We start from the raw sequence: 27,863 nt of genomic DNA, 5'->3' as shown, positions 1-27,863 counted from the left end.
CATTGAGATGGCCCTTCATTTGGTCGTGTACTCAGCCAGATGTTCAGAGTAGATTTGGCATTTTTATCCATCTATCAAGTGCATCCCAAGTACCTGAGATAGGCAGATTTGGATGTTGGATAATATTAAAGGTTGCAGAATGTAAGTTCTGAGCAAGGTTGCCTTTTGTAATTGACTGATGGTGATTCTGTCAATGCTGATGGGGTTCAACTTTATTATATTCAAATTTATTTGCTATTCATCTCACAGTTCAAAGTGACTCTGAACCTATTCACTTTTCCTCCCTTACAATGTGGAATCTTTTAAAAACACCAGGATACAGACAACTTACCACCCTCTGCAGGACTGTAAGGGCTTGAACAAATTGGAGTGATGTCAGGTTTCACAGGCAGAGGCCCTTCATGTTGGACAACATCATTCAGCACAAAAACTGAGTCACCAGCAGTCCCATTAACAGTGTCCCCATTTTTTCTTTTCAAACATACTTCTTTTTCTTCATCAGAGTCAGACCAAGTGTCTGCAAGAGAGAAAGGAGAACAAAATGATAGGAAACAAACGGCTCCGTATACTTTTAGAATAATCGGAAGATATGGAGAGACCTGGCTCGTAGAATCACCAAGAGTCAGACATGACAGAATGGATAACTTCTTCATTCTCAACCTCAGGAATTTTAAGGGTGGGTGGGTTTCAATTCCCACCTCTTTTAAAATTCCTGAGACTGAGAGATGTTGTTTTAGAAGGTAAATGAATGCAATCCATTTGTGTGCTGACTAGTTTATATATCTTCCCATTGCAGAGACAATCTTCAAGAGGTAGTGGTAGATATATAGCATTACGCTAGCAATCTCATGAACAGACAAATGTATCATCAAGTTCTCGTAGACAACTTCTGAGAATTACACCCAGGTCAAAATCCCTGTTTCGTGCAGAAGGAAGTGAGATTGGAGACGAAGACAGAAAATTGTCAAAGAGAAAGGAGCAATCTATTTGTTTTCCATGGTTCTATTTATTTGAATGTACAGTGGTACCTCGAGATACGAGTTTAATTCGTTCCTGACCTGGGCTCTTAAGTCGAGCAGCTCTTATCTCTAACGACTTTTCCCCATAGGAATTAATGTAAATAATTTTAATTGGTTCCAGCCCTCAAAAAACTCACAAAGTTAGTCTAAATTATGCAGAAAGACAAGTTTTTAATGAAGAAATGTACATGTACATATAAATGAATAATGAAGTTTCTTTCACTTAACTTGTAAACTTTCTTAAACTTTTAAATTTACATATGTTCAACTTCTCTGCCACCCAATCCTGTAGGACAGAGGTCCCCAACCCTTTTTGCACAAGGGACCGGCTTTAAGCGATCAAGAGAGGAATGGGATAAATGAATGGACGGAGGGTGGGAAGGAAGGAAGGAAAGAGGGAAGGGACAGGAACAGAGGAAGGAAGGAAGGAAACTTATGAAAGGGGAGAGTAAGAGAGGAATGAGTGAAGGGAGGGAGGGAGGGAGGGAAGAAGGTGGGAAGGAGAAAGAAAAGAAGAAATAGAGGAAGGGAAGGTAAAAGAGAGAAAGAAAAAGAGCTAACTTCCGCGTTCAGCTTCAGGAGACAGCTGCGAAGCCGCGCGCGTGTTTTAAAAGGTTGCAGCCGGCCTGGGGGGCTCGGGGGGGTGCTGGCAAGCCCCCCAGGCTGGCTGCAAGCACCCCCCGAGCCCCCCAGGCCGGCTGCAACCTTTTAAAACACGCGCGCCGCTTCGCAGCTGTCTCCTGAAGCCGAACGCGGAAGTTAGCGTTCGGCTTCAGGAGACAGCTCCTTGGCGCTTGTATCTCGAATTTGGGCTTGTAAGTAGAACAAAAATATATCTCCCCTCCCAGCTCTTATCTCGAGTTGCTCGTAAGTAGAGCAGCTCTTATGTCGGGGTTCCACTGTACTTGAGGGATTGCCACATAGAGAAGGGGGTCATGCTGTTTTCCAGGGCACCAGAGGGCCAGACCAGAAGCAACGGATGGAAGCTGACCAAGGAGAGATTCAACCTGGAAATAAGGGATAACTTTCTGACGGTGAGAGCGATCAACCAGTGGAATGGCCTGCCAGCGGAGGTCGTGAACGTCCCAACACTCGACATATTCAAAAAAAGATTGGACTGCCACCTGACTTTGGTAGTGTAGGGTCTCCTGCTTGGGCAGGGTTGGACTAGATGACCTGCAAGATCCCTTTCACCTCTAATAAATAATAAATAAATAAATAAACGTATTAACCACCCAAATTCCAATGGACCAATTATCTCCTTTCTGGTGGGTAGATATATAGTTAGGGCCTATTTTATAGGGTGACTCAGAGGTGGTTTCAGCAGGTTCTAAACAGTTCTGGAGAACCGGTAGTGGAAATTTTGAGTATTTCAGAGAACTGGTAAATACCATCTCTAACTGGCTCCTCCTCCATCTATTCTCTGCCTCCCAAGTCCCAGCTGATCAGGAGGAAATGGGGATTTTGCAGTATTCTTCCCCTGGAGTGGGGTGGGAATGGATATTTTGCAGTATCCTTCTCCCGTCACACCCACCAAGCCACCAAGCCACACCACATGCACTAAGCCACACACACATCTTTAATGGAAACGCAAGACCCACTGTGTTTTGATTAAACATCTCTGGAAAGGCAAGTGACAGACAACCAGGAGAGGCGTTAAATTTCTTGTAGCATTGTATAGAGAAGACCTGGTTGGTTCCTATGGTGATGAATTCTCTTTGCTCACCCTGCTCAACCAGTCGGTGGAGAGCGCTGAGGTCCATACACGGAGGGGACACCACAGTAGGCAAAGGAACCAGCTGGCGGGGGGCATCACTGGAGCCAGGTGAATTTTGTGGCTTCTCCAGATTAGTGTCTGTGAGCGAACAAGAGGCAATATTGGAGGGTGGATTAGGCTTCAGATTTCCAGGTTCAGACTTAAACTCTGATTTTGTGTAAGGTTGTTTTGGGGTTTTGTTTTGTTTTTGGCCAAATATCTCCTTCTTAGCCAGTATTATAAATTTTTATTGTAAAAGAGCCTATCAGGAACAGGGAAATAGATGGAGATATATTCCCAACATCTTTGACTTAATTTTATTCTCTCTTTCTATTATGGGAGACTAGATGGATTCCCAGGAGGGAGGGAGTGCAATTGAGAATAGCAAGAGTGTGGGTGAGAGGTCTCCAACCTTGGCAACTTTATGACTCGTGGACTTACCGGTAAATTCCAAGAATTCCCAAGTCAACCATGAGAATTACAATCCACAGTTCTTAAAGTTGTCAAGGTTGGTCACCCTGATATAGTTAGTTAGTTAGTTAGTTAGTTAGTTAGTTAGTTAGTTAGTTAGTTAGTTAGTTAGTTAGTTGGTTGGTTGGTTAGGAGAAAGAAAGTTAAGATGGCTCCTCCCTAAAAGTTCTCAGAGTATATGTTAATGGTGCAAGTAACTCTTGCATTGCTGGATTGTCTTTATTTTATTCTATTGGCCACAGTTCCTTCGAAATTAATTGATTTTTCATGTTTATAGAATTCTCTTGCAGAGTTGTCCTACAGCAAGTAGTCCCATTCTGAACTAATAAATATCAACCTCATATCTTGTAGCCTTGCTGTGGGAGGTGCAACACCAACTGTATTACTCAAAAACAAATGCTAACTTACCAGCTTGAACAACCACTAGGGGCCCAGGGGAATCGATCCTGCAATGAGAACACACAAATCCAAAGGAGATGACGAGATTCAAATCTAGAGGCGGGTTCAGAAAATGTGTTAATGAAGAAACACTGAGTACTTACTCATCCTTGAAAGGCTCCTTTGCAAACACACCTAGGAAATCCCACAGGAAGATGGCATCTCCAACACTGAAGACCTGCTTTTGGTCAGCAGTAAATCTCACCTGTTGTATTACTTCAGAGTGACCGATGAACACCTACAGAAAGAAAAGCAGACGAGAATTACTTCAGAATGTCCTTCAGAGCTTCATTTCCATGTCTTGGGATGTGAGAAGTGAACTTTTATTTTTGCAAGAGATGAATCTGTAAGAAGGACTGTTGCAAAATCATTTTATGACTACGTAATAAAAAATGTATTTGAGTGTAATAATTTTCAGTTAGTCTTCATAAACAGGATATGTCTGGCTCTAGAGGTGATTTGTTTCTGTAGTTAGAATGTGAGAACAGAGGGAATGCTGACCTAATAAAGACATGAAATTGGGAAATAAATTGTTATAAAAAAGATTAATGTTTTAGGGGTCTGTCTAAATTGGAAAATATCGTGAATGAGTGCCAAATACTGTGAAAGAATGTGAAAAACATTATATAAAATTATTGTGTAAGGGGGAGGTGATAAAAGGAGTGTATGATGAAGGAGGAAGAGTAAGGGTGCAGATATGAAATGTATAAATACATGGCATTTTTATTTAAAATTTTACCTGTGATATGGAAAATTTCTATTCCATCCTATAGGCTTCCCTTCTTGCAAGAATGTTAAGGAAATAAACTTCTCTTTTATTATTCTTCTGGACTCCTGTCAAATTATATTGTTGGGCTTATTTCACATGGGATTAATACTGTTCCTAGACAGAGTTTACCACTACACAGGGCCCATGGGCTGGATCCAGCCTGCAATGTGATCAGATTCAGCCATCCACGCTGTCCTGGAAAATGTAAGGGGCCAGACCACGTTGCGTTGGCCCAGTCTACCCAATGCAAAGACAAAACATGCCAGCAGTTTGGGGAAGGGTGTCAATCTAGCCATGCCGACCCAGCCTCCCAAGGTCAACCACAGCTCTGATGCAGCCTTCAATGAAATTGAGTTTTACACCCCTGCACTACAGGAAGGATCATGGTAAATTATGGTAGATAACCTCATCCTGTCTGGGTTTAAAGAGAAATCTGTACTCTTCAGATCATGATTTTCATTTTAGCATATGATCTTCTGGACTGGTATGTATGTTTAATGAAGTATGTTTCTTCTCTTGGTTTTAGGGCTGGCAATTCTCAGTTGAACTGTTTTTAGCCAAATAAGTAGGAAGTAGTTTTTAATGACTCAGAGGCATTAAATTATTTTTGTTTTCTTTTAATGACTGTGTAATTTCCTTGCTTTGGGGCAATGTTCCCTCTAATTTTTTTTTGGTGTGGGCGGAAAAGTATAGTGTCTGGCAGTCCTTTTGGGACTGGGCGGCATAGAAGTATAAATAAGTAAGTAAGTAAGTAAGTAAGTAAGTAAGTAAGTAAGTAAGTAAGTAAGTAAGTAAGTAAATAAGTAAATACGTAAATAAGTAAATAAGAAAAAATTTCCCTTCTTTTTTACTAAAAGAAATTAATAATAAAACAAAACCAAAATCTATTACTATTATTACTATCTTCTCTTTTTCCATCCCTGTCTCCTCCCCACTTGTGTGTGTGTGTGTGTGTGAACTCTTGAACCATTTCCAATAACAGGTGAGCTATTGGAAATGGTTCAAGTGTTCACACAAACGCACAAACGGCTGGGGTTTTAAATCAAGAGTCATTTCTCTCTCTTTCTCTCTCCCGCTCTTGCTCTCTCTCTCTTTTTCTCACTTTCTCTGTCCCTCTCTTTCTATCTCTCTCCCCCTCTTGCTCTCTCTCTTTCTCTCTCTCTCTCTTGTTTTCTTTCTCTCTCTCTATTGCTTTCTTTCTCTCTCACTTTCTTTCTATCTCTTTCTTTCTTTCTCCTCTCTCTTGCTAGCTCTCTCCCCCCTTTCTCTCTCTCTCTCTTTCTCTCTTGTTTTCTTTCTCTCTCTCTCTTGCTTTCTTTCTCTTCTCTCTCTTGCTATCTCTCTCCCCCCTTCTATCTCTCTCTCTCTTTGTCACTTACTTTCTCTCTCCCCCCCTCTCTCAGCGAGGGGGCTGCGAGAGCGCTTTCTCCGAGCGCTTCAGGAACGCTTGCCCTGCCTCTACTGCAGCCCCCTTGCTGAAAGTCCAGGACGAAAGCGCTCCCAGCAAAGGGGCTGCGAGAGGGGCGAGGCGGGCATTCCCGAAGCGCGCGGAGAGGAGAATCCGTAGCCACGGCCGCGAGAGAAGTCGCGCCCCAAGGCAGGAGGCAAGGCAAGAAAGTAAGTGACAAAGAGAGAGAGAGGGCGGAGGAGGAGAGGGGGCTGATTGGGCGGGCGGGGGGCAGGGCCGAGAGGGGGCCGGAGGCACCGTGGGGAGGCAGGGGCGGTCGCGGCTCCCTTTTTTTCTTTCTATTGCCGACCTCCCTGACCCCCCCCCCGGGCTGTCAGGGGGATGGGGAGTGCGCGCCTGTGGAAAAGGGTGTGTGGGGGGGTATTTTGGGGCGGGCGCGCGCTCACGCGCGCAGCTTACAAGAAACAGGGCTTTGGGGTGAAGTTGAGAAAACTGAATGGAGTTGAACTTTTACAGGCTGGATTACTTTCGTGATGTCTACGTGGAGCTCATAGCAAACAATTACTAATTATGCCCAGAGAGAGAAATACCTGCTGCCTCCTAGGATCAAACTCACAGCCTCCTGATTGTGAGGTGAAAACTCCACCTCAAGGCCACCAAGCCACTCAGAGCAATTAATGAATAATTTCAAATTAAGAGTAGCAAAAATTTATCTAAACCTTAATTATTTAGGGAGTCATGTAGCAGATACCGTATTCTACCCTCCCTCTCTCTCTCTCACAAACCCCTTTCTGACACATTGGTCCCAATCCAGTCCACTTCATTCTTAACATTCTTTAATTTGAACATTTTGTGATTTTAATATGCCTATCAAGTGATCATCCATTAGTAATGAGGAAGAAAGAAAAATCTAAGATTTACCTGGCAGCTGACATCAAACCTCATTTCATAATCCCACACTTTGATAGTCCTATCACCAGCTGTGAGAACATACCGGCCATCGGGACTCAGCGTTAAAGAAGAGCAAGACTGTCTGTGAACTTGAGGCACCTGCAATCGATAGAAGTCATCACTAACATGGGATCCCACTCTGGGACCGAAGGCGTCCCATTCAGCCGCAAAACCCTTAGCATAGTCCTATATCCAGGGGAAGGCTGGAGGGCGTTTGCAGGAGTTCGGGAGAACCTCTAACCTCTAGTTTGGAGAACCCACAAATCCCACTCCTGGCTGGTCATGCCCTCGCTGCCCCTCCCCTCCCAGGAGTCCCCAGGCGGCTCCTTTTGGATGCAGGTAAGTGCAGGGTGCGCACGGAGGCTTGAGGAAAGTGAAAAATGGGTCTACTGGAAGTTCAGGATGGCCTCCAGAGGGCTTTAAGAGCCTGGAGAGGCTGTTTTCATCCTCCCAGAGGCTCAAGGAAACCCTCCAGAAAACAAAAATGCCCCCCCATGGTGCAGGAGGCCAACTAGACCACGCCCACAATGGCCACACCCACCCAACAACCAGGCAGATAACCCCTTGCTAAAATGTTTAAAGCCCAGCCCTGCCTCTGTCCTGTACAGATGACAGTTTCAGCTCATCTCTTCTGATGTCAATCCGTAATCAATTTAAAAATCTTCAAAACCACCCAAGCAAGCATCAATACAGGTAGTCCTCAACTTATGGTCACATAATTTCTGTTCATAAGTGAGACAATTAAGTGAGGTTTTTGCTCCATTTTACAACCTTTCTTGCTATAGATTTATTTATTTATTGGATTTGTATGCCACCCCTCTCCGTGGATTCGGGGCGGCTAACAACAGTGATAAAACAACACGTGACAATCCAATAGTAAAACAATTAAAAACCCTTATTATAAAACCAAACATACATACAAAACATACCATGCATAAATTGTAAAGGCCTAAGGGGGAAAGAATCTCAATTCCCCCGTGCCTGACGGCAGAGGTGGGTTTTAAGAAGCTTACAAAAGGCGAGGAGGGTGGGGGCAATTCTAATCTCTGGGGGGAGTTGGTTCCAGAGGGCCGGGGCCGCCACAGAGAAGGCTCTTCCTCTGGGTCCCGCCAAACGACATTGTTTAGTTGACGGGACCCGGAGAAGGCGCACTCTGTAGGACCTAACTGGTCGCTGGGATTCGTGCAGCAGAAGGCGGTCCCTGAGATAATCTGGTCCGGTGCCATGAAGGGCTTTATAGGTCATAACCAACACTTTGAATTGTGACCAGAAACTGATCGGCAACCAATGCAGACATTGCAGATGTTAAGTTATTGACAGTTGGTTAAGTGAATCTGGCTTCCCGATCAACTTTGCTTGTCAGAAGGTCCCAAAAGGAGAATCACATGACCTTAGGACACTTCCACCGTCATGAGTCAGTTGTCATGTGACTGTAGTGATGCTGCAATGGTAGTAAGTATGGAACACGGTCACAAGAAACTTTTTAGTGCTTTTGTCATGTCCAACAGCCATTGAATGAAATATTGATGATTATTTTTAGTTAATAAAAATTTAGTGACTTAGGGCCCATAGAACAATTGGGATTTTCCTCACAAGACATGGGTAAATAGAAATCACAAAGAAGTCCCACCTCTGAAAGGGAAATAAAAATTGTAAATCTCCTACCACTCTGATTAAGCGTCCAGACTTGGCATCCAGCACCAGGATTTTCTGGGAGGAGGTTGACACCAAAAGATGGCCAAGAGGAAAAGGGGCGAAGCAAAGCTTCACAGCAACATCCAGGGCCGTGCTGTCCAGATCCAGTATGCTCACGTCAATTCTTAGTAGCTGACATGCATAAATAAGAATTTAACATTAATATTAATGATATAGAGCCACGGTGGTGCAGTGGTTAGAGTGCAGTACTGCAGGCTACTTCTGCTGCCTGCCGGCTGCCTGCAATTTGGAAGTTTGAATCTCACCAGGCTCAAGATTAGACTCAGCCTTCCATCCTTCCGAGGTTGGTAAAATGAGGATCCAGATTGTTGGGGGCAACAGGCTGGCTCTAAAAACCGCTTAGAGGGGGCTCTAAAAGCACTCTGAAGCAGTATATAAGTCTGAGTGCTATTGCTATTAAGCTGTTTACTCAAACTGGATTTTTTCTAGACCAGGAAAAGGGGAAAGAAGCTAGGAATGGCAATCATTGGAGGCTAGGTGAAGAGAATTATACAATTATTTATTTATATGAGAGCATATGCACCAAGACAAATTCCTTGTGTGTCCAATCACACTTGGCCAATAAAGAATTCTATCTATCTCCTTTTTTACCCTAGGAGCTCAAAGTACAGAGCATGAGGTGTTCTGATGGTGTCAGATGCACCATTTGTCAGTGATCTTTGACATGTACTCACAACACATATACTTTGATATTTGTGCTTATATATGTGGAGGCTGTGCATCTATGTATGTGGATGTGGGTCTGTTTATGTGTAAGTAGGAAGAGAGGGAGAAGATAGACTGGTGGATAGGTAGATAGGTAAAGGGACAGAGAGGTGGAGATAGATACTGGATGGATATAAATAGATACCTAGGAGATAGCTAAGTAGAGAAATGGACAGGTGGGTCAGTGAGTGGTCTTGCTACAAGTTAGATATATAGTTTAATCTATGCACTGAAACAGTAGATTGACAGATATTTGAACCAGAAAAATAAAAGAGTTGTAAAATTTTCCATATCCGACGTATAGCAGTTTCAAACATATCTCAATTTTATAGGCAATAGTTCTACAAAAAAAGCTAAAAACTTAAAAAGGACATGGCAAGTACGTGTTAATTGCCATTTGCTCAACACTGTTGCCACTATTCCAATAGAAATAACTTTTCCTCCCATATCGAATGGTTAATTTCTTGTAATGTAATGTTGAAATCTCATAAAATACACTGAATTTAATTTACTCATTGAATGTTTAATAAACAAATATTTATTTCTCTTTAAATGTTATTTAAATAATAAATGTGTGTGCAGACCAGGGGGTACTGAGGTGATGATAATGTGAATTTGAATCATGCTTTTCTGATTCAAAATTTCCCAGAAAATCCACATCTCTAATTGTCAAGGAAGATTTAATGAATATAAAAGAGTTACCCCGTTGTCCCTTGTATAGAGGGAGAGTCGCAACAAAAGTTTGAAATTCTACCAACCCGTTCTGCTTAATGGGTAGAAAAGGAATAGATCACATAATAGGTGGCTGGATGGATATAAATAGATACCTAGAAAATCATGCTATTGAAATAATTCCCCAGAATAAAGTGAAACAAAAAAACCATGGTTTCCTGTAGCTAGCAAATAATTAATATACTCATTTCATACAGTTATTTACTATCTACAGGAGACTATGCTTCTTGGATTCTCCTCAGCAGCTGAGGAGAAACTCACTGTGCACATTTTCTTATTGCTTCAGGCAACTTTATTTGTTATTTATTTGTTGCTATATACAATTACAATTTATATTCACTGGTTCCTAATATGAGTGATGGCTTATTTGTACCCAGACATTAAGTGTTGTACAACATTAAGTGTTCTACCTCATGATTCTTGACGAACTTACCTTTTCTTTTATGTACACTGAGAGCATATGCAGTAAGACAAATTCCTTGTGTGTCCAATCACACGTGGCCAATAAAGAATTCTATTCTATTATTAAACAAGATTATATAGCTGTCTAATTCACAGTGACTTCAGGGTTTCACATGGTTTCACTAGAATTATGAGTGAGAAAGTTTACCTGCTCTTGCGATGCCAGGAATATTTACCTCATCCAGAGTATGAGCGTCCATGAGACTGACAATGTATTTGGAAGGTCCCACAAAGGCCAAGAGACGTCCATCGCAACTGACAGCCAAAGCATCAGGACCATGGTCAGCATCTTGGGACACGACGTTTGCTGAATGGGAGTTGGAGAGTCAATTTCTGTTGTAAGTTCCTGAGGGTTGTTCAGTCCAACTCCCTCTATTTTGCATTTATTTATTTATTGGATTTGTATGCCGCCCCTCTCGGTAGACTAGCGGTCATTAAACAAATGTCACAGCTGTTAAGCAAATGAATATATTCCTATGGGTGGTTCTGGACGGAAACTGTCCAAAATTGTAAATCATGGTCACGAGACCACATAGAATACTGGAACCAGCCATCAATATGAGCCAGTAGCCAAATGTTCATGATCAGGTGAATGTGTGGATGTGTGCAATTATTGGAAATCCAGATCAATGGATCTTAAGTTAACTTAAGATCCATTGAAACTTCAAGTGATTGATAGTAAGCTGAGGAACACTCAGGGTGGACTGCTGTGGGTTTGCAAGGGTTCAGGAGAACCTCCTGTTAAGATTCTGTGCAGTTTGGAAAACTGCCAAATCCCACTCCTGGCGAGCACCACTCATATCACCACGCCCCTCCCAGGAATCCCCAGGCGGCCCGTTTTGGTTGCAAGGAAGTTCAGGGCGTGTATGGAGGCTCAGGGAGGTTGAAAAACAGCCTCCCCAGGCTCAAAGAAAGACTTCAGAGCCCAGGGAGGGCAAAAACACCCCCCACTTCATCATCGTGCAGGAGGCTGACTTAGCCATACCTACCACTTCCACCTAGCCACCAGGCAGAGGCCCCCTTACTAAAATATTTGAAGCCCACCCCTGGGAACCCCTATAGCAGTGATGGTGAACCTATGGCATGGATACCACAGGTGGCACGCGGAGCCATATCTGCTGGCACTTGAGCTGTTGCCCTAGCTCATCTCCAAGGTGCATGTGTGTGCCAGCCAGCTGTTTTCTTGCTTCCACAGAGGATCTGGGAGGGTGGTTTGGGAGAGGGCATTTTAACCTTCCCCAAGTTCCAGGGAAGCCTTTTGAACCTGGGAAGGGTGAAACACTAGCCTACTGGGCCCACCAGAAGTTGGGAAACATCCAAAAAGCCTCCAGCGGGCGTCCAGGGGGAGGGGGAAGCTGTTTTGGCCCTCCCAAGGCATTGAATTATGGGCGTGGGCACTCGTGCATGTGTGATAGTGGCCACCAATGTTCCCTCTAATTTTTTTTGGGGTGGGCGGAAAAGTATAGTGTCTGAGCGGCAGTCCCCTTGGGACTGGGCGGCATAGAAGTATAAACAAACAAACAAACAAACAAACAAACAAACAAACAAATAAAAAAAATAAATCCCTTCTTTTTTATTAAAAGAAATTTATAATAAAACAAAACCAAACTCTATTACTATTAAAACTAAAACAACCAGCAAATCCAAAAATATAACTATTAATAAAAATAGGTGAGGGCTGGGGGGGCGGTTTCTCTCTTATTATTTAAGTGCTTTTACCATATGCTTTAAATCAAGAGTCACTTCTCTCTCTGTTTCTCTCTCTTTCCTGTCATTCTCTGCCTCAATCATTTTCTCATTTCTCTTTTTTTCCTCCCCTTTTTTCTATCATTTCTCTCTCTCTCTCTTCCTTCCACTCCTCTCTCTCTTGCTTTCTTCCTCTCTCACTCTCTTCCTTCCTATCTTCTCTCTCTCTTTCTCTCTCTCTCCCTTCCTTTCCTTCTCTCTTCCTTCCACTTTTTTCTCTTTCTCTCTCTCTTTTCCTTCCTTCCCCTCTTCCCCTCCCTTTCTCCCTCTCCCCCTTTATATTTATCTCTTCCTTCCTTCCTCTTTTCCTCCCTTTCTCTCTCCCTCGTTCACTTCTCTCTCCCTTCCTTCCTTCCCTCCCTCCTTCTTTCCTCTCCACTTCTCTTTCCCTCCCTCTCTTTCCCTTCTTTCTCTCCACGTCTCCGGCGGGCAGCCGGCTTTGCTGACCGGCACAAGGCTCAAGCCAGCTGCCCGGGAAAGCCAGGAAGGTCCTCCTACCCCTCCCCAGCCGAAAACACAACGGAGGTCTGCCGCCAGCAGCTTCAGCCTCCCGTTGCTCCACGCCGCTTTGCCCTGACTGTCATCCTGGACCTCCATTGTGTTTTCGGGGGGGAGCGACAGGAAAGCCCTGTGCCGGCCAGGAAAGCTGGCTTTCCAGGAAAGCAGCGCGCTTTTCAAATGTGCTGCTTTCCTGCAACTCTTTCCTGGGCAGGGGAGAGGGAGGAGGCCACTTCCTCCCCCCCCTCGGAAAGAGGTGCAGGAAAGCAGCGTGTTTAAAAGGCGGGCTGCTTTCCCAGAAAGCCGGCTTTCCTGGCCAGCACAGGGCTTTCACGCCGCTCCCCCCAAAAACACAACCGAGGTCCAGGATGACAGGCAGGGCGAAGCGGCGTGGAGCAATGGGAAGCTCAAGCAGGCAGCCTCCGCGCTTTTCTTTCGGCGGAAGAGAGGTGGCGGATCGGGCGGGCAGAGGCGAGTGGCCAGGGGCACGAGGGGGCCAGAGGCATGGTGTGGGGAGGCAGGGGCGGCCGCGGCTCCCTTTCCTTCTACTCCCGGCGCCTCCCCACGCTCGCCCCCCCGCGGGCTGGCAGGGGGATGGGGAGTGCGCAACCGTGGAAAAGGGTGCGCGGGGGGGGTGGTATTTGGGGGCACGCGCGTGCTCATGCGCGCAGCTTACGGGGAACGCTGGTGGCCACCCACACTCTTTCGGCATCCGAGGAAAGAAAGGTGCGCCATCACTGCCCTATAGTAAAGCCGCACCTTAGGAAAACAGAAGTAATATGGAACACTTACCTAACACTCGGACAGTGTGACTTTTCTGGATGGCGCAGTTATAAAGACTCAGTGTCCCGTGCGTGCAGGAACTGTACATGAAATTGCCATCTGGAGAGAAGGTCAGACCTGTGATCAGACCCCGGTGCTGCCTGTCCAATAGTTGCCCCCAAACAAAAAAGACAAAATGAGGAATGAAGAACGAAACCAGCAGATGACAAAAACAACTGCCTTTATATCCCTCAAGCGCAAGGCATTCGGGTTACTCTTGTTTTAAGTCCTGGTACAGGTAACCCTCAACATATGACAAGCCCAATGGAGCCCAAAATTTCTGTTGCTAAGTGAGTATATTTTTTTAGAATTGTGTGATGCTCATTATTTGTTTTAAAAAAGAGAGCATCTGCCATTGGAAAGGCAACAAAAATGTGTCTCTTTCTCCAGGCATTTGAGTCAGGATGAGTAACGTCCTCCCTCATTGTTGACATATAGTATACTTTAATTTTAATCACTGTATAATTATTTTAGTTTGATCTAGTGGCGTGTGCTATTTTTCTCTTTTCTTTTTTGTATAATGATTTGGGATGTTGCCCCGCCTCGTTATCTGAATTGAGTTGAATGTTTTATATAAATAGATAAATCAGAAACAGAAATGTTGTGATACAAGTAGTCCTCATTTAGTGATTGTTCCAAGTTACGACAGGGATTAAAGAAGTAATTTTACAACCACTCCTCATATTTACAATCTTCACAGGTCTGTAAACAAGTGAAAGCTGAAATGAGATTGTAAGCATGATTGCAGTTTCACATAGCAACCACTTTGTTAATGACCAAATTGTCAGTCCCAGATGAAGTCACTAATGATGACCTGTTATTAACATTTGACGTACTGTTACAAATACAGTGGTACTTCTACTTAAGAATTTAATTCGTTCCGGAACCAGGTTCTTAAGTAGAAAAGTTTGTAAGTAGAAGCAATTTTTCCCATAGAATCAATGTAAAAGCAAATAATGCATGCAAACCCATTAGGAAAGAAATAAAAGTTCAGAATTTGGGTGGGAGGAGAAGGAGGAAGAGGAGGAGGAGGAGGACAGTCGCTACTAAAGGAAGGTGAGGTGAGAGGAATCAAAAAAATTCAAAACTTTAAGGCTTAAAAAAAAAGAGAGACTCTGAGGTGGCAAGGAGCGTGAGGCTGCCTCCCATACACTGCGCCAGAGAGAGAAACCCAGGCGGGCGAGAGGGGGGAACCTCCCGATCCTTTGACCGAAAGGTGGCTACTGCTGCTGCTGCTACCTGCTTCCTCTTCCTTCCCATGCTGAGGGGCTCCCCTCTTCTTTCACTTGCTCACTTTGTAGCCACCGCCTTTCCTTCACTGTGGTGATTCATCAGTTTGGCTGAAGCTGAGTTGATCCAGCCGGGGCGAAGCACCCCCTTTTGCCTTTCCACGCCCGGAGGCAACCTCACACCGGATGTATGGGAGGCAGCAGGAGGGAGTCACCACAGCAAAGTGGTTTATTCCCTCTCCAAGTGACCAGAGAAAGGAAAATGCTCCGTTCGCTCTGGATTGCCATAACCTCCTTAGCGCCACCAAAAGGCTCCTCTGGCAGCCCAGAAAAGCCCGAGATGGCCGGGATTAAAGGGGGAATGGCAGGAAAATGGCCGGGTCTTCGTGCCGCTCTCAAATTTCCTGGGAACTTTTTCCAGGCTTGGGTTCTGAAGTAGAAAATGATTCTTAAGAAAAGGGCAAAAGATCTTGAACACCCGGTTCTTATCTAGAAAAGTTATTAAGTAGAGGCGTTTTTGGTAGAAGTACCACTATACTGCTTAATTACTGAATTATTCTTAAATCAGTAAATTTGTTTTGGTTGTTTTTCTTTACCACATTACAGGCTAATATCAGTATTTATTTCACTTCTTTTCTCCTTCGAAGAAATATTCCCTTTCAAATCACTGTTCCCCTCCTCTTCCATGTGTGCAAAATATTCAAAACTTAACTATGAAATTCTACAAAGGTTTTACTTGTGTTCTTCAAGTAGTCTTGAGGCAGCCAAGCTGATGGTCCTGACCACGCCAGTGTTGAAACCGCAAGCAAAAATAGGCTGTAAGGGATGAAAAGCCACAGCGCACGGAATTTCATCAGAGGCCGTGAATTCATAAAGCTGTAAAAATTGTATGAAAATAGTTAAGAAAAACAAAATCTACTTGTGGCTAAGAGATGTTGCTTTTAATTGTGGAGAAGTATGGTTTAATAGCATGGAGTTATCGTTGTTTTTGTTACATCTATAACAAAATTTAAAAACTATAAACTGTTTTACCAATTCCAACATATTCTGTAAATTCAAGCTCTGGTTCTTTTACCCCAAACTAAGAACAAGAATGATGAAAAGTTTTGTGGCCTCTTAAAAACTATCACTTTCTTTGCACATTTCATATTAACAGGGATTCAACCTTAAGAATACAGATCAGATTGATGGATTGGATATTTGACAACTTCCAAAAAGATGTAAGCATCTATTGTTTACAATAATGTTAACTTTTAAGGTGCCACAAAGAAGTGTGTGTGTTTGTGGGTTCTGCTGAGCAAAGTTCCGAAATCACCTGCTGCATAGATTCGATATTCCAAATGCGAATGGTATTGTCTTCGGACACTGTCACCAGCTGTTTCTGGGAACTGTCCACTGAAAATGCCAACACAGTGCCTGTGTGGGATCTCATAATGGTGCTGTAATTCCTCGATTGGATATCCAGGCAGCCCACATTCCCGATGGAGGTGGTGCACAAGACCTTCAGATTGTCTGGGCTGATTCGAACCGAGCTCACTGGATCATTGTGTTCTGGAAGAAAGATATCAGCTTAGTCTGCATTCAGGTGGCATGGTTAAATTCACTGGGAAAAGGGAACAGTGAGACATCAGGAGTTCCTTGATGATAATGCCAAGAAGAAAAATGAGACGAGGTAAGATGAGATTGGATGAGATAAGATGATAAGGTAAGGTAAGGTAGGACAGGACAGGATAGGACAAGACCTCCTTTATTATTAATTTATTTTGCAACCCAACAAGACAGACACAGACTTCCGAGAATAACCAGAGTTGCAGAAAAAACAATTGCTGCCCACCTGCCTTCCATTGTGGACCTGTATACTGCACGAGTCAAAAAGAGGGCATTGAAAATATCTACAGACACACACACACACCATCCTGGACATAAATTATTTCCACTCCTACCCTCAAAACAACCCTAAAGAGCACTGCACACCAAGAAAACTAGACACAACAACAGTTTTCCCCCCGAATGCCATCACTCTGCTAAACAAATAATTCCTTCACCACTGTCAAAACTATTGACTAAGGCTGATTACTGTAACTACTAATCTTCTCTTTGTTCCTATCACCATCTCCTCTCATTTATGACTGCAGGACTGTAACTTGTTGCTTGTATCCTTACGATTTTTATTAATATTGTTTCCTGATTGTTTATTTGAACCCTATGACAATCATTAAGTATTGTACCCCATGATTCTTGATGAATGTATTTTTTCTTTTATGTACACTGAGAACAGATGCACCAAAGACAAAATCCTTGTGTATCCAATTACATTTGGCCAATAAAGAATTCTATTGACATTTTTTACTGTGAGCACATTGAGCCACATTAAAAGTTAAATTCTGTTGTCTGCTCTCAAAACAAAGTATTTATCTACCCATACCCATTCATAACACACCAGGCCTTTACAATTCTATGCATGGCATGTATGTATGTATGTCTGGTTTTTATATTAAAGGGTTTTTAATTGTTTTTAGTATTACAGTGGAACCCCGACATAAGAGCTGCTCTACTTAAGAGCAACTCGAGATAAGAGCTGGGAGGGGAGAGATATTTTTGTTCTACTTACAAGCCCAAATTCGAGATACAAGCGCCAAGGAGCTGTCTCCTGAAGCCAAATGCTAACTTCCGCGTTCGGCTTCAGGAGACAGCTGCGAAGCGGCGCGCGTGTTTTAAAAGGTTGCAGCCGGCCTGGGGGGCTCGGGGGGGTGCTTGCAGCTTTCTTTCTTGCTCTTTTTCTTTCTCTCTTTTACCTTCCCTTCCTCTATTTCTTCTTTTCTTTCTCCTTCCCACCTTCTTCCCTCCCTCCCTCCCTTCACTCATTCCTCTCTTACTCTCCCCTTTCATAAGTTTCCTTGCTTCCTTCCTCTGTTCCTGTCCCTTCCCCCTTTCTTTCTTTCTTTCTTTCTTTCTTTCTTGCTCTTTTTCTTTCTCTCTTTTACCTTCCCTTCCTCTATTTCTTCTTTTCTTTCTCCTTCCCACCTTCTTCCCTCCCTCCCTCCCTCCACTCATTCCTCTCTTACTCTCCCCTTTCATAAGTTTCCTTGCTTCCTTCCTCTGTTCCTGTCCCTTCCCTCTTTCCTTCCTTCCTTCCCACCCTCCGTCCATTCATTCACCCATTCCTCTCTTGATCGCTTAAAGCCGGTCCCTGGTGCAAAAAGGGTTGGGGACCTCTGTCCTACAGGATTGGGTGGCAGAGAAGTTGAACATATGTAAATTTAAAAGTTTAAGAAAGTTTACAAGTTAAGTGAAAGAAACTTCATTATTCATTTATATGTACATGTACATTTCTTCATTAAAAACATGTCTTTCTGCATAATTTAGACTAACTTTGTGAGTTTTTTGAGGGCTGGAACCAATTAAAATTATTTACATTAATTCCTATGGGGAAAAGTCGTTCGAGATAAGAGCTGCTCGACTTAAGAGCCCAGGTCCGGAACGAATTAAACTCGTATCTCAAGGTACCACTGTAGATTACTATTGTACACTGTTTTATTGTTGCTGTTAGCCGCTCTGAGTCTCCGGAGAGGGGCGGCATACAAATCCAATCAATCAATCAATCAATCAACCAACAAACAAACAAACAAATAAATAAACAAATAAACAAATAAATAAACAAACATATGATACATATATACATACTTATACACATACACTAATCACTGTCCATTTTGAATACATAGAGGAAAGAGGAAACTTGAAGTAGTTACTTTAGTTTGGCAAGATTTCTGTTTTAGGTGAGGACCAATAAAGGAAACTGCTCAGAAATTATTTCATTATTTATTAAATTTATTGGTCATTCACCTTACCATAGGGTAACTTCCACTTGACTTTCATGTTTCTTGGGACATGACACCTGATTGGTTTGTGCCTAAGCCAGATCTAAAACTAATGATTTCTGAGTTTCTAGCCTGATGCTTTAACCATTACACCAAAGTAGCTCTCAAAGAACTCTATAAATCTGTGCAAAAAAAGAGTAAACCTATTAAGGGAGTGATTTGGTACCTGTGAAATATTTTCTCTGCTGTTAGAATATGTAATTATCCCCAGATAGGAGATTTCTCTATAGAGTGGGGTTGTTTTTAAGTCACTAAATTTTCTTTTCCAAACTATGAAAGTCATTGGCTTGGACATATTTCAAAAGAGATCAAACTCATGAAGTATATGTCCTACTCTAGGGAGAGACATAAAGGAAACTGGATGTTGTGGGTCTTGATAAAAGATGCCACGGGGGAATGATATAACAGCACTGAGATGTCAAATTCTGGAAAACGGGATGTGCACAGGAAAAGACAAGATCTACTTTTTCTCTTATCCCATCCCGCAAGACACAGAATAATGGGCTTAAATTGTGAGAAGGCAGATTTCATCTGATGCTGGGAAACAGTTCCAGGCTGTTCAAATGTGAAACCAATGATCTGGGGGAGTGGTGGGCATTAAATAAATGTCTTAAAACAGAAGATGGACATCAGTTAAGGAAGCTTTAAATATAGATCCCAGCACTGAGTAGGAGGTTAGACTGACTGACCTATTTCAAGTCCACTATTTAATGATAATAATCCAAGGTCATGGATTAAAACTCCTTCAAATAATCTATAGTGGTCTATAAAAATTATAAACTATAGGAGTCTATAAAAATCCTCAGTCATCCAGATCATGGTTGTCTCATAGGTGCCTTTTCAGGAGACGCATCCCTCCCGAAAAGATGCAAATACCAGCTGTCTGCATGGAATATAAATCTGTCCATTCCCCACTATCCTGTCAGAACTGAAGAAGTTTTTTGGATGAGAAGCAAAATGTCTTCAAAAGGAAGAACAAGGAAAGTCTAGTTGCCTCCAGAAAAGGCTCCTTTGGGACAACCATGACTGGGATGACTGAGAATCTCTTCAGACTTTCAGCTGTACAATTTGGGATGAAGACCCTTTGAGTGGTGTGGAAGTTAGGAATGGATTTCCACAGGGAAAAAAATTCAGACTATAGGAGCCAGGAGGACTACTCGGGTGGACCCTGGGGACACAGATAAACCGCCAAGTGGCCTCAACGACCCTCCAAAAGGATGCAAATGACCAGCTGTCAGCAAGGAATACAAATCCTTCCATTCCCCACCATCCAGTCAGAGCTGAAGAAGCTTCTTGGATGAGAAGCAAAACATCTTCAAAATAAAAAACAAGGAAAGTCCAGTTGCCTCTTGAAAAAAGCACCTTTGGGACAACCACGACCTGGATGACTAAGAATCTCTACAGACCTTTTAGCTATACAATTTGGGACGAACGTCCTTAGAATAATGTGGAAGTTAGCAATGGATTTCCACAGGGAAAAAATTCAGACTACAGGAGCCAGGAGGACTACTCCGGTGACCCTGAGGACACAGATAAACCCCGAAGTGGCCTCAACAACCCTCCAAAAGCATGCAAATGACCAGCTGTCTGCAAGGAATATAAATCCGTCCATTCCCCACCATCCAGCCAGAGCTGAAGAAGCTTCTTGGATGAGAAGCGAAACATCTTCAAAAAGAAAAACCAGAAAGTCCAGTTGCCTCCTGAAAAAAGCAACTTTTGAGACACTCTCAAAGGAGCAAGCTTATGTCCTCCAGTGTCATTTCTTGTCTGTCCAACGGCTTCTCCAGTTGATCTCCTGAACGGAAGACCTACCTAGCTTGTGATCTTTAAGCTCTACGCACCTGCCTCCAGAAAGACTTCTGAGAAGTCCAACGGCCACAGTCGCAGGTAGCCATCATCCGAGGCAGTGGCACAAAAACTTGAAGAGAGGCAGATGCTATTTAGGGATATCCCAGGGCCTGGAGAGGAGGAGGGAAAAAAACCAAAATTCCAGGATTTTCTAAGACACAAGAGCTCTAAGTGCTTAAATCCTTTCCCCCATCTCTAATTGAGCCTTGATATCTGTAGCCTTTTTTAGTTAAGACCCTTTAAGATAACATTCTACAGCTACCCCAAACAAAATCCCTTCTCTTCAATAAATCTGTAAGAAGAGACTTCAGGGTTCAGCCAGATACAACTGTTCTCTTTTTGACCCAAGAACTGGTGACGTTTCTGCCCAACTTAAGAAGCCATTTGAGACTAGGAAAATGCAGCACGGTTTAAAATAGGATTTATTTTTGGGGATCCCTCCAATTTATAGCATTGCCAAGGTTGTAAATTCTGTATCTCCAACATGACATCCTTGAGCACGAGTGGTCTGATGATATTACTTGGTTTTGCTTCATGACTATGATCAGGATCGCTTATAGCAGTGATGATGAACCTATGGCACGGGTGCCACAGGTGGCATGTGGAGCATATCTGCTGGCACGCGAGCCGTTGCCCTAGTTCAGCTCCAATGTGCATGTGTGTGACAGCCAGCTGACTTTTGGCTTGTACAGAGGCTCTGAGAGGGGTGTTTTCGGCTTCCAGAGAGCCTCTGGGAAGGATGGGGAGGGCGTCTTTACCCTCCCCAGGCTCCAGAGAAGCCCTTAGAGCAGGGGTCCCCAAACTTGGCCACTTGAAGACTTGTGGATTTCTACTCCCAGAATGGCTGGAGAATTCTGTGAGTTGAAATCCACAAGTCTTCAAGTGTCCATGTTTGGGGACCTCTGCCTTAGAGCCTAGGAAGGGTGAAACACGAGCCTACTGGGCCCACCAGAGGGCCTCTGGGGGACAGGGGAAGCTGTTTCCGCCCTTCCCAGGCATTGAATTATGGGTGTGGGCACTCGTGCAAGCATGACAATGCACGTATAGGCTCTTTAAGCACGTGAAGAAAAAAGGGTTTGCCCTCACTGACTTATAGCTTTTATGTACACTGAGGGCTTATGCACTGAAGACAAATTAATTGGGTGTCCAATCATACTTGGAATTCTATTCTACTCTATTCTATTCTAAAAAATGCAGATAGTCATTGATTTATGACCATTAGTTTAGTGACCATTCAAATTTACGACAGCAGTGAAAAAAGTGACCTATGACTGGTTTTCACGCCTATGACTTTTGCAAAAGACCCATGGTCACCTGGTCAAAATTCAGACTCTTGGCAACTGGCTCGCATTTATGGTTGCCGTGTCCTGGGGACTTTCTGACAAGTCAATGGGGAAGTCAGATTTACGTAATAACCGTGATACTAACTTTCCAACTGCAGCGATTCTCTTACCACCTTAGCAATAAATGGCAAGAGCACTATTATACTACTACTTCACAGTGCTATACAGCCCCCACTAAGCATTTTACAGAGTCAGCCTCTTGCCCCCAACAATCTGGATCCTCATTTTACTCACCTCGGAAGGATGGAAGGCTGAGTCAACCTGGAGCCTGGTGAGATTCGATCTGTCAGACTGCTGGCACCCGGCAGGCAGCAGAAGTAGCCCAGCAGTACTGCATTCTAACCACTGCACCACTGTGGTTCATGATTGCAAAATGGAGCAAAACTCACTTAATAACTGTTTCACTTAGCAACAGAAATTCTGAGCTCAATTGTGACTGTAAGTTGAGGACTACATCTGTTAGCTAATATTCGGCAAAGGAAAATGTCAGCTTTGAGTGTAAGTTTGTTCTTCAAAAATTGTTTATCCTCTGGAGATAGATATTTTTAGAAGTTCTTCTGGGCTCTTCTAAATCAAATTACTCATTTTTTTGTTGTTGTTCTTTACAGAAGGCCAACATTTAAAAAGCTGCATCTGAAGATTGTGCTTTGTTTGGAAAAGTACCCTTAGAGCCCGTTAAAAAATGTAAATTAAGATGGCAGAGACTTAATGAGAGTATAAGTCTAACATCTTCACTGGCCTCCCAAAGTTAGATACAGATTCGGATACAAATTAACAGACTTGGAAGGGACCTTATATGTTATCTAGTCCAACCCTCTGCCCAAGCAGGAGACCCTGCACCATTTCTGACAGAGGGCAGTCCAGTCTCTTCTTGAAAGCTTCCAGTGATGAAGCTCCACAATCTCTGAAGGGTTAGGGTTAGAAAAGGGTTAAGTTAGAAATGGCTGTGATAACTGAGCGCCTGGAAAGTTCCCATGAGCACGAGCTCATACCTGAATTAAAAGCTTGCTTCTCCCGCTGAGGATTGGGTCCCGTCTCCAAGGGCAGAAGGCGACGGACATTTTTGACAGCGACATTCTTGTAGTCAATTTCTAAAACGTGCCCACTTCTGCTGCAAACAAACCTAGGCAAGGAAGGGAGGGAGGGATTGCTTTAATTCTTAAATCAGTTCTCTCTTGTGGCTGATGGCTATTGTGTCACGAGTAAGTCACTCTGATAACAGCAGTGAAAAAAGATTTTTTCCGTAAATACCTTGCATTATTAGCTAGTGTCATTATTAACTAGGGTCAAGACCCCTATGGAACTAGGTTATGGAGCAAGATCCTATACTTCCTTGCTAAAATAGGCAGGGGGAGGAAAAAGGGAAAAAAAATGTGCAGATTTCCTTGCTGAAACAATTATTCTTACTGAAACAGTTAAGTGTAAAACTAACTTTACTTTTGGAATAGAACAGAATAGAATAAAATAACAGAGTTGGAAGGGACCATGGAGGTCTTCTGGCCCAACCCCCTGTTTAGGCAGGAAACACTATAGCATCTCAGACAAATGGCTATCCAACTTCTGGAGGCAAGTTGTTCCACTGATTAATTGTTCTCACTGTCAGGAAATTTCTCCTTAGTTCTTGGTTGCTTCTCTCCTTGATGAGTTTCCATCCACTGCTTCTTGTTCTACGCTAAGGTGCTTTGGAGAATAGCCTGACTCCTTCGTGGCAACCTGACATATTGGAACATTGCTATTGTGTCACACATACACCCAGTCCTTCTTTTCATCAAACTAGACATACCCTTTTGTTATTCTGGCACTTATCTCTTCAGTACCAGAATTTTTTATATGGAAGCTGTATGTACAACCGAACAGTTAAATTGAGGGGTGAAACAATCCATTAGTGAAATATTAGCTGAATCACCCATCAACCAAAATGAATTACTTTCAGCATAAATCAAGATGTCAATCAAAGTGCAAAACAGCCTACAGCAAAGGCAGGAATGAATCTTAATGTGCTTGCCAAGATATCAGGATCACAGCCCTGTTGATCTGCTTTCTAAAGAAAGACAGCCAGAAGCTGCCTTAAAACATCTGTCTTTGTCTAACGCTTTGAAAAGAAGAAAGGAAAACAGTTTCTTACAGCGTCCGGTCCTCAGGCTCACGCTGGGTGGAGTGGCCGACCTCAAAAGCCAGGTCTGTGAACTCAAGAGAACGATATTCACCCAGATTCACAGGGCAGGAGCGTAAAGCCCCACTTTGGATCCGCCACAGCCTCACATTGTCCCGGCCACATGATACCATCCTGTAGTGAGAGAAATCAGGGTAGAGGATAAGAAAGGATTCCTTCGTGTCGGGAGGGAGGGAGGGAGGGAGGGAGGGAGGAAGGAAAAGAAAGAATGGGAGGGAGGGAGGGAACTTGATCTAGCAAAGCTTTTCAGCTTGGATGTCAATCTGAATCCACATAAGCATAGTAGTTGTGATATACAACTTTCCCTCCCTTTCCTCTTGAGTCACTCTGGTTTGCTCCCTGTTCTGGACCAAGCATCTTGATGCTGATCAGTTTCCGATGAAAGACTCCTTCAATAGTTCTACCAGCTATGATACAATACCGTGCATAAGAAAATGCTCAGAGAGTAAATAACAGACTGGCTTCTGTTGCCTGTAACTCCTGTATCTAACCAACTTGGTTTCCTGAGGAGATGATTCGAAGACTCTTTTGAAAGCTCTACTTGCCAAGGATGGCAGTAAGCCTCAAGAAAAACAAGCGGATCTTTACCTGGTATCATCAAAAAAGGCAATCTTGAAGGCTCGAATGTCCACATCTGTGTGAGCTTTCGCCAGCATGACCACCTCTCCTCCACGATTCACCTGCATAGTGTTCCACACCACCACCACCTGCCAAGAGGATAACAACAGCTAGTGATATTTCCTTAACTGGAGAAGCCTGATCAAATACTGTATAGCACTAAAGTCTTTCTACAACTCCCAAATTCATTCTTTCTTAACCAAGCTCAGAACGAATGGCTTTGAAGGAATATCTGAGCTGAGAACTTTTAAGGAAGGAAGGGTGGACTGAAGATATTTCAGCAAAAGGCTAGCAACTGTGGCAAAGACCAAGGGACCACTGAGTAAACCAGTTCCTTGGAACTTCCCTGAATAAGTAGGGGATGAGATCTCCCAAGTATGCTCTGGGCAGCTGTTCCCCATAAGGACTGCAGTTGTCCGTCTAAGAAAGGGTAAATGCCTGGCTGTGGTGACAAGCCAATACAGTCATACCTTGTCTTACGAACCTAATTGGTTCCAGGGGGAGGTTCGTAAGACGAAAGGTTCGTAAGACGAAACATTGTTTCCCATAGGAAACAATGTAAAGTCAATTAATCCGTGCAACCCAAAAAACCCCCCGCAAAAAAACGGTGTTCGGCGACTGCTGGGAAGCCGCGCGGCTATTTAAAAAGGTGACAGCCGGCCTGGGGGGCTTCCCAGCAACCTCCCGAACCCGGAAGTTCGGCAAAAGTTCGGGGTTTGGGAGGTTGCTGGGAAGCCCCCCAGGCCGGCTGTCACCTTTTAAAACAGCCGCGCGGCTTCCCAGCAGCTTCCCGAAGCCGAACGCCAAACCTGAACTTCCGCGTTCGGCGTTCGGCGACTGCTGGGAAGCCGCGCGGCTGTTTTAAAAGCCGGCCTGGGGGGCTTCCCAGCAACCTCCCGAACCCCGAACCCGGAAGTTCGGCAAAAGTTCGGGGTTCGGGAGGTTGCTGGGAAGCCCCCCAGGCCGGCTGCCACCTTTTAAAAAAGCCGTGCGGCTTCCCAGCAGCTTCCCGAAGCCGAACGCCAAACCCGAACTTCCGCGTTCGGCGTTTGGCGACTGCTGGGAAGCCGCGCGGCTGTTTTAAAAGGTGACAGCCGGGCTGGGGGGCTTCCCAGCAACCTCCCGAACCGAACCCGGGGTTCAGAAAAATTTTGCCTCTTCTTACGAACTTTTTTCGAGTTACGAACCGGCGTTCGGGTGGCTGCTGGGAAGCCCCGCCGCCCGGTTGTCATCTTTTAAAACAGCCGCGCGGCTTCCCTGCAGTCTCCGAACGCCGGTTCGTAACTCGAAAAAAGTTCGTAAGAAGAGGCAAATTTTTTCTGAACCCCGGGTTCGTATCACGAGTTGTTCATAAGACGAGGGGTTCGTATCTTGAGGTACCACTGTACTTGGGTTCTTTCTGGTTTGTCAATGGAGAGAAGATTCAGGATCTTCACAGGCAAATTCAAAGTAACACAAATTTGCACAATTACCTACTGTGTTTCCCCAAAAAATACAACCTACCCTGAAAGTAACTCCTAGCTTGCGCCCAATATAAGCCCTACCCCACTGCAAAAAATAAGCCCTAATTAAGACTCCTCCCAACCCAGGGTGCAAGGGTAAAAATTAAGCTATGATGGGAATGGGGGGTGGAGCTGCCCTACTACTTACCTTTGGACAGTTGCAGCCGGGCCTCGCGCACCCCAACACCTGCCTTGCCAGCCCATTTCTTCTGCAGCCGGCAAGGCTTCTAAAGGTCTTTGCAGCCAATAACAGAGCTCCAAATCAATCCAGAGCTCTGTTATCCGCTGCAGAGGCCTTCAGAAAATCCTTGCTGGCCTGCAGAAAAAGTTCCTGAAGGCGTCTGACTATGAAAAGGAGACCAGGGACGACACACGCAAGTGAAGTGAGTCAGTGGATAACATCCCTCCGAAATAAGACCTGGTGCCTTTTTTGATGGCAAAAAATAAATAAATAAGGCAGGAGGGTCTTATTTGGGGGGAAACATGAGAATGATATTTTGAATGCTGCTCTAAACTCTAAAAATGAAAGGAACACTGGGATATGAAAAAACCAGAAATGAATTAGCTGCAAAGTAGTGCCATTTTAGAATATTCTGATGGGGATAGGAGTCCTATGGTTCTCTTCGTTCTGGAAAGCTATATTCAGATGAAATAATATCATCAGTACATTAGCCTGGTAATGAGACCAAGAAAGTTCAGAGACCATCAAGGATCCTGCAATTTAACCCTGAGCTATAAATGTTCTCTTCAATTTAAAACAAGGTAACACTAATTTAAAAAAAGAAAAACGTATCTTGGAGCAACTCTATCTATGGGCGATTAGATCTTAGCCCCCTGGCCGATGAATGTTATGTGTGATTGTTGTTTGAATGGATATGATTTTTTAATAAAATTTGGGGTTTTAAATTAGTTTATCTAGTTTTAATTAATTAATTAATTAATTAATTGTATTTATATGCCATTCACTCCAAAAGGATTCTGAACGGCTAACAATAAAATAACAACAATAAAAACAGTTAAAATCTAATAATAAAAATCAATAATAACAATAATATAAAAAACATACAGGCCTGCTGAAAAAGCCAGCTCCTAATTTAATTGGATTTAGCTATTGTATTTCACTGTTTCCTTTTATATGTTGTAAGCCACCCCATAAGTAAGTAAGCAAGTAGGTCAGTATGAAAGGATGGTATCAAGATATCAGCACTTGGACAGCTCCGCCACTGTCCAGAACTGAGGTCTTCAAACTTGACAGCTTTAAGACTTGTGGATTTCAATTCCCAGATTTCTCCAGCTAGCATAGCACAAGTCTTAAAGTTGCCATATTTGGGGACTCCTGGTCCAGAGCATATACCAAAAGAAAACCAACTCTTAATATTTTTTTAAAATCCTACTGGAATCAAGGTTCTGCCTGGGAAGAGATCTTCAACCACGAGAAATCTAGCATTTTGCTCTCTGGGAATAAGTAGATGGGATGAAGAATACATTACCAGGACTCCCTGCATCCACTCCAGAACCAGTTGTGCATCTGCCTTGACTTTAGATGACACTGACAGTTAAATAAATTCACAAACCAGTTAACTATGAATTCTCAACAGCTTTGGCAGAGAGAATCTTTCTCGTCACTCAGCAGTGTTTTCCAAATCCTCAACCATCACCAATTTTGTTTGGGAACTGGGAAAGTCTAGAGATACCTGGGAGATCCTGGGAGCTATCAATGTCCCATGGAGACCCCTGAGGTAACATTTTAAAAGAAGACAGTAAAATGAGGAAAAT

General features: G+C 43.6%; 1 protein-coding gene across 4 annotated transcripts in view; it reads right to left on the bottom strand.

Annotated features, from left to right (window-relative positions):
- The window catches only part of LOC139172078 (WD repeat-containing protein 90-like), an 88,689-nt gene that overhangs the window by 37,975 nt on the left and 22,851 nt on the right, over window positions 1-27,863 (bottom strand). For 2 of the 4 annotated variants that reach the window (XR_011559833.1, XM_070760806.1), the window contains exons 15-28: window positions 24,556-24,674; window positions 23,920-24,081; window positions 22,787-22,917; window positions 20,445-20,561; window positions 16,038-16,273; window positions 15,459-15,598; window positions 13,464-13,594; window positions 10,604-10,734; window positions 8,478-8,639; window positions 6,783-6,911; window positions 3,789-3,922; window positions 3,655-3,692; window positions 2,746-2,874; window positions 332-517 (exon numbers count right to left, since the gene is read on the bottom strand). Coding sequence is in view for 3 of the 4 variants with exons in the window: in XM_070760806.1 (XP_070616907.1) it covers window positions 332-517; window positions 2,746-2,874; window positions 3,655-3,692; window positions 3,789-3,922; window positions 6,783-6,911; window positions 8,478-8,639; window positions 10,604-10,734; window positions 13,464-13,594; window positions 15,459-15,598; window positions 16,038-16,273; window positions 20,445-20,561; window positions 22,787-22,917; window positions 23,920-24,081; window positions 24,556-24,674 (1,945 nt within the window). In the remaining variant the exon portion in view is untranslated. The remainder of the gene's footprint in view (window positions 1-331; window positions 518-2,745; window positions 2,875-3,654; window positions 3,693-3,788; window positions 3,923-6,782; window positions 6,912-8,477; window positions 8,640-10,603; window positions 10,735-13,463; window positions 13,595-15,458; window positions 15,599-16,037; window positions 16,274-20,444; window positions 20,562-22,786; window positions 22,918-23,919; window positions 24,082-24,555; window positions 24,675-27,863) is intronic. The other 2 variants (XM_070760807.1, XM_070760808.1) reach the window with 2 other exon arrangements.

This window comes from Erythrolamprus reginae, chromosome 9 (genome assembly GCF_031021105.1).
Source record: "Erythrolamprus reginae isolate rEryReg1 chromosome 9, rEryReg1.hap1, whole genome shotgun sequence".
Lineage (NCBI taxonomy): Eukaryota > Metazoa > Chordata > Lepidosauria > Squamata > Dipsadidae > Erythrolamprus > Erythrolamprus reginae.
This window is presented reverse-complemented; position numbering and strand designations above follow the sequence as displayed.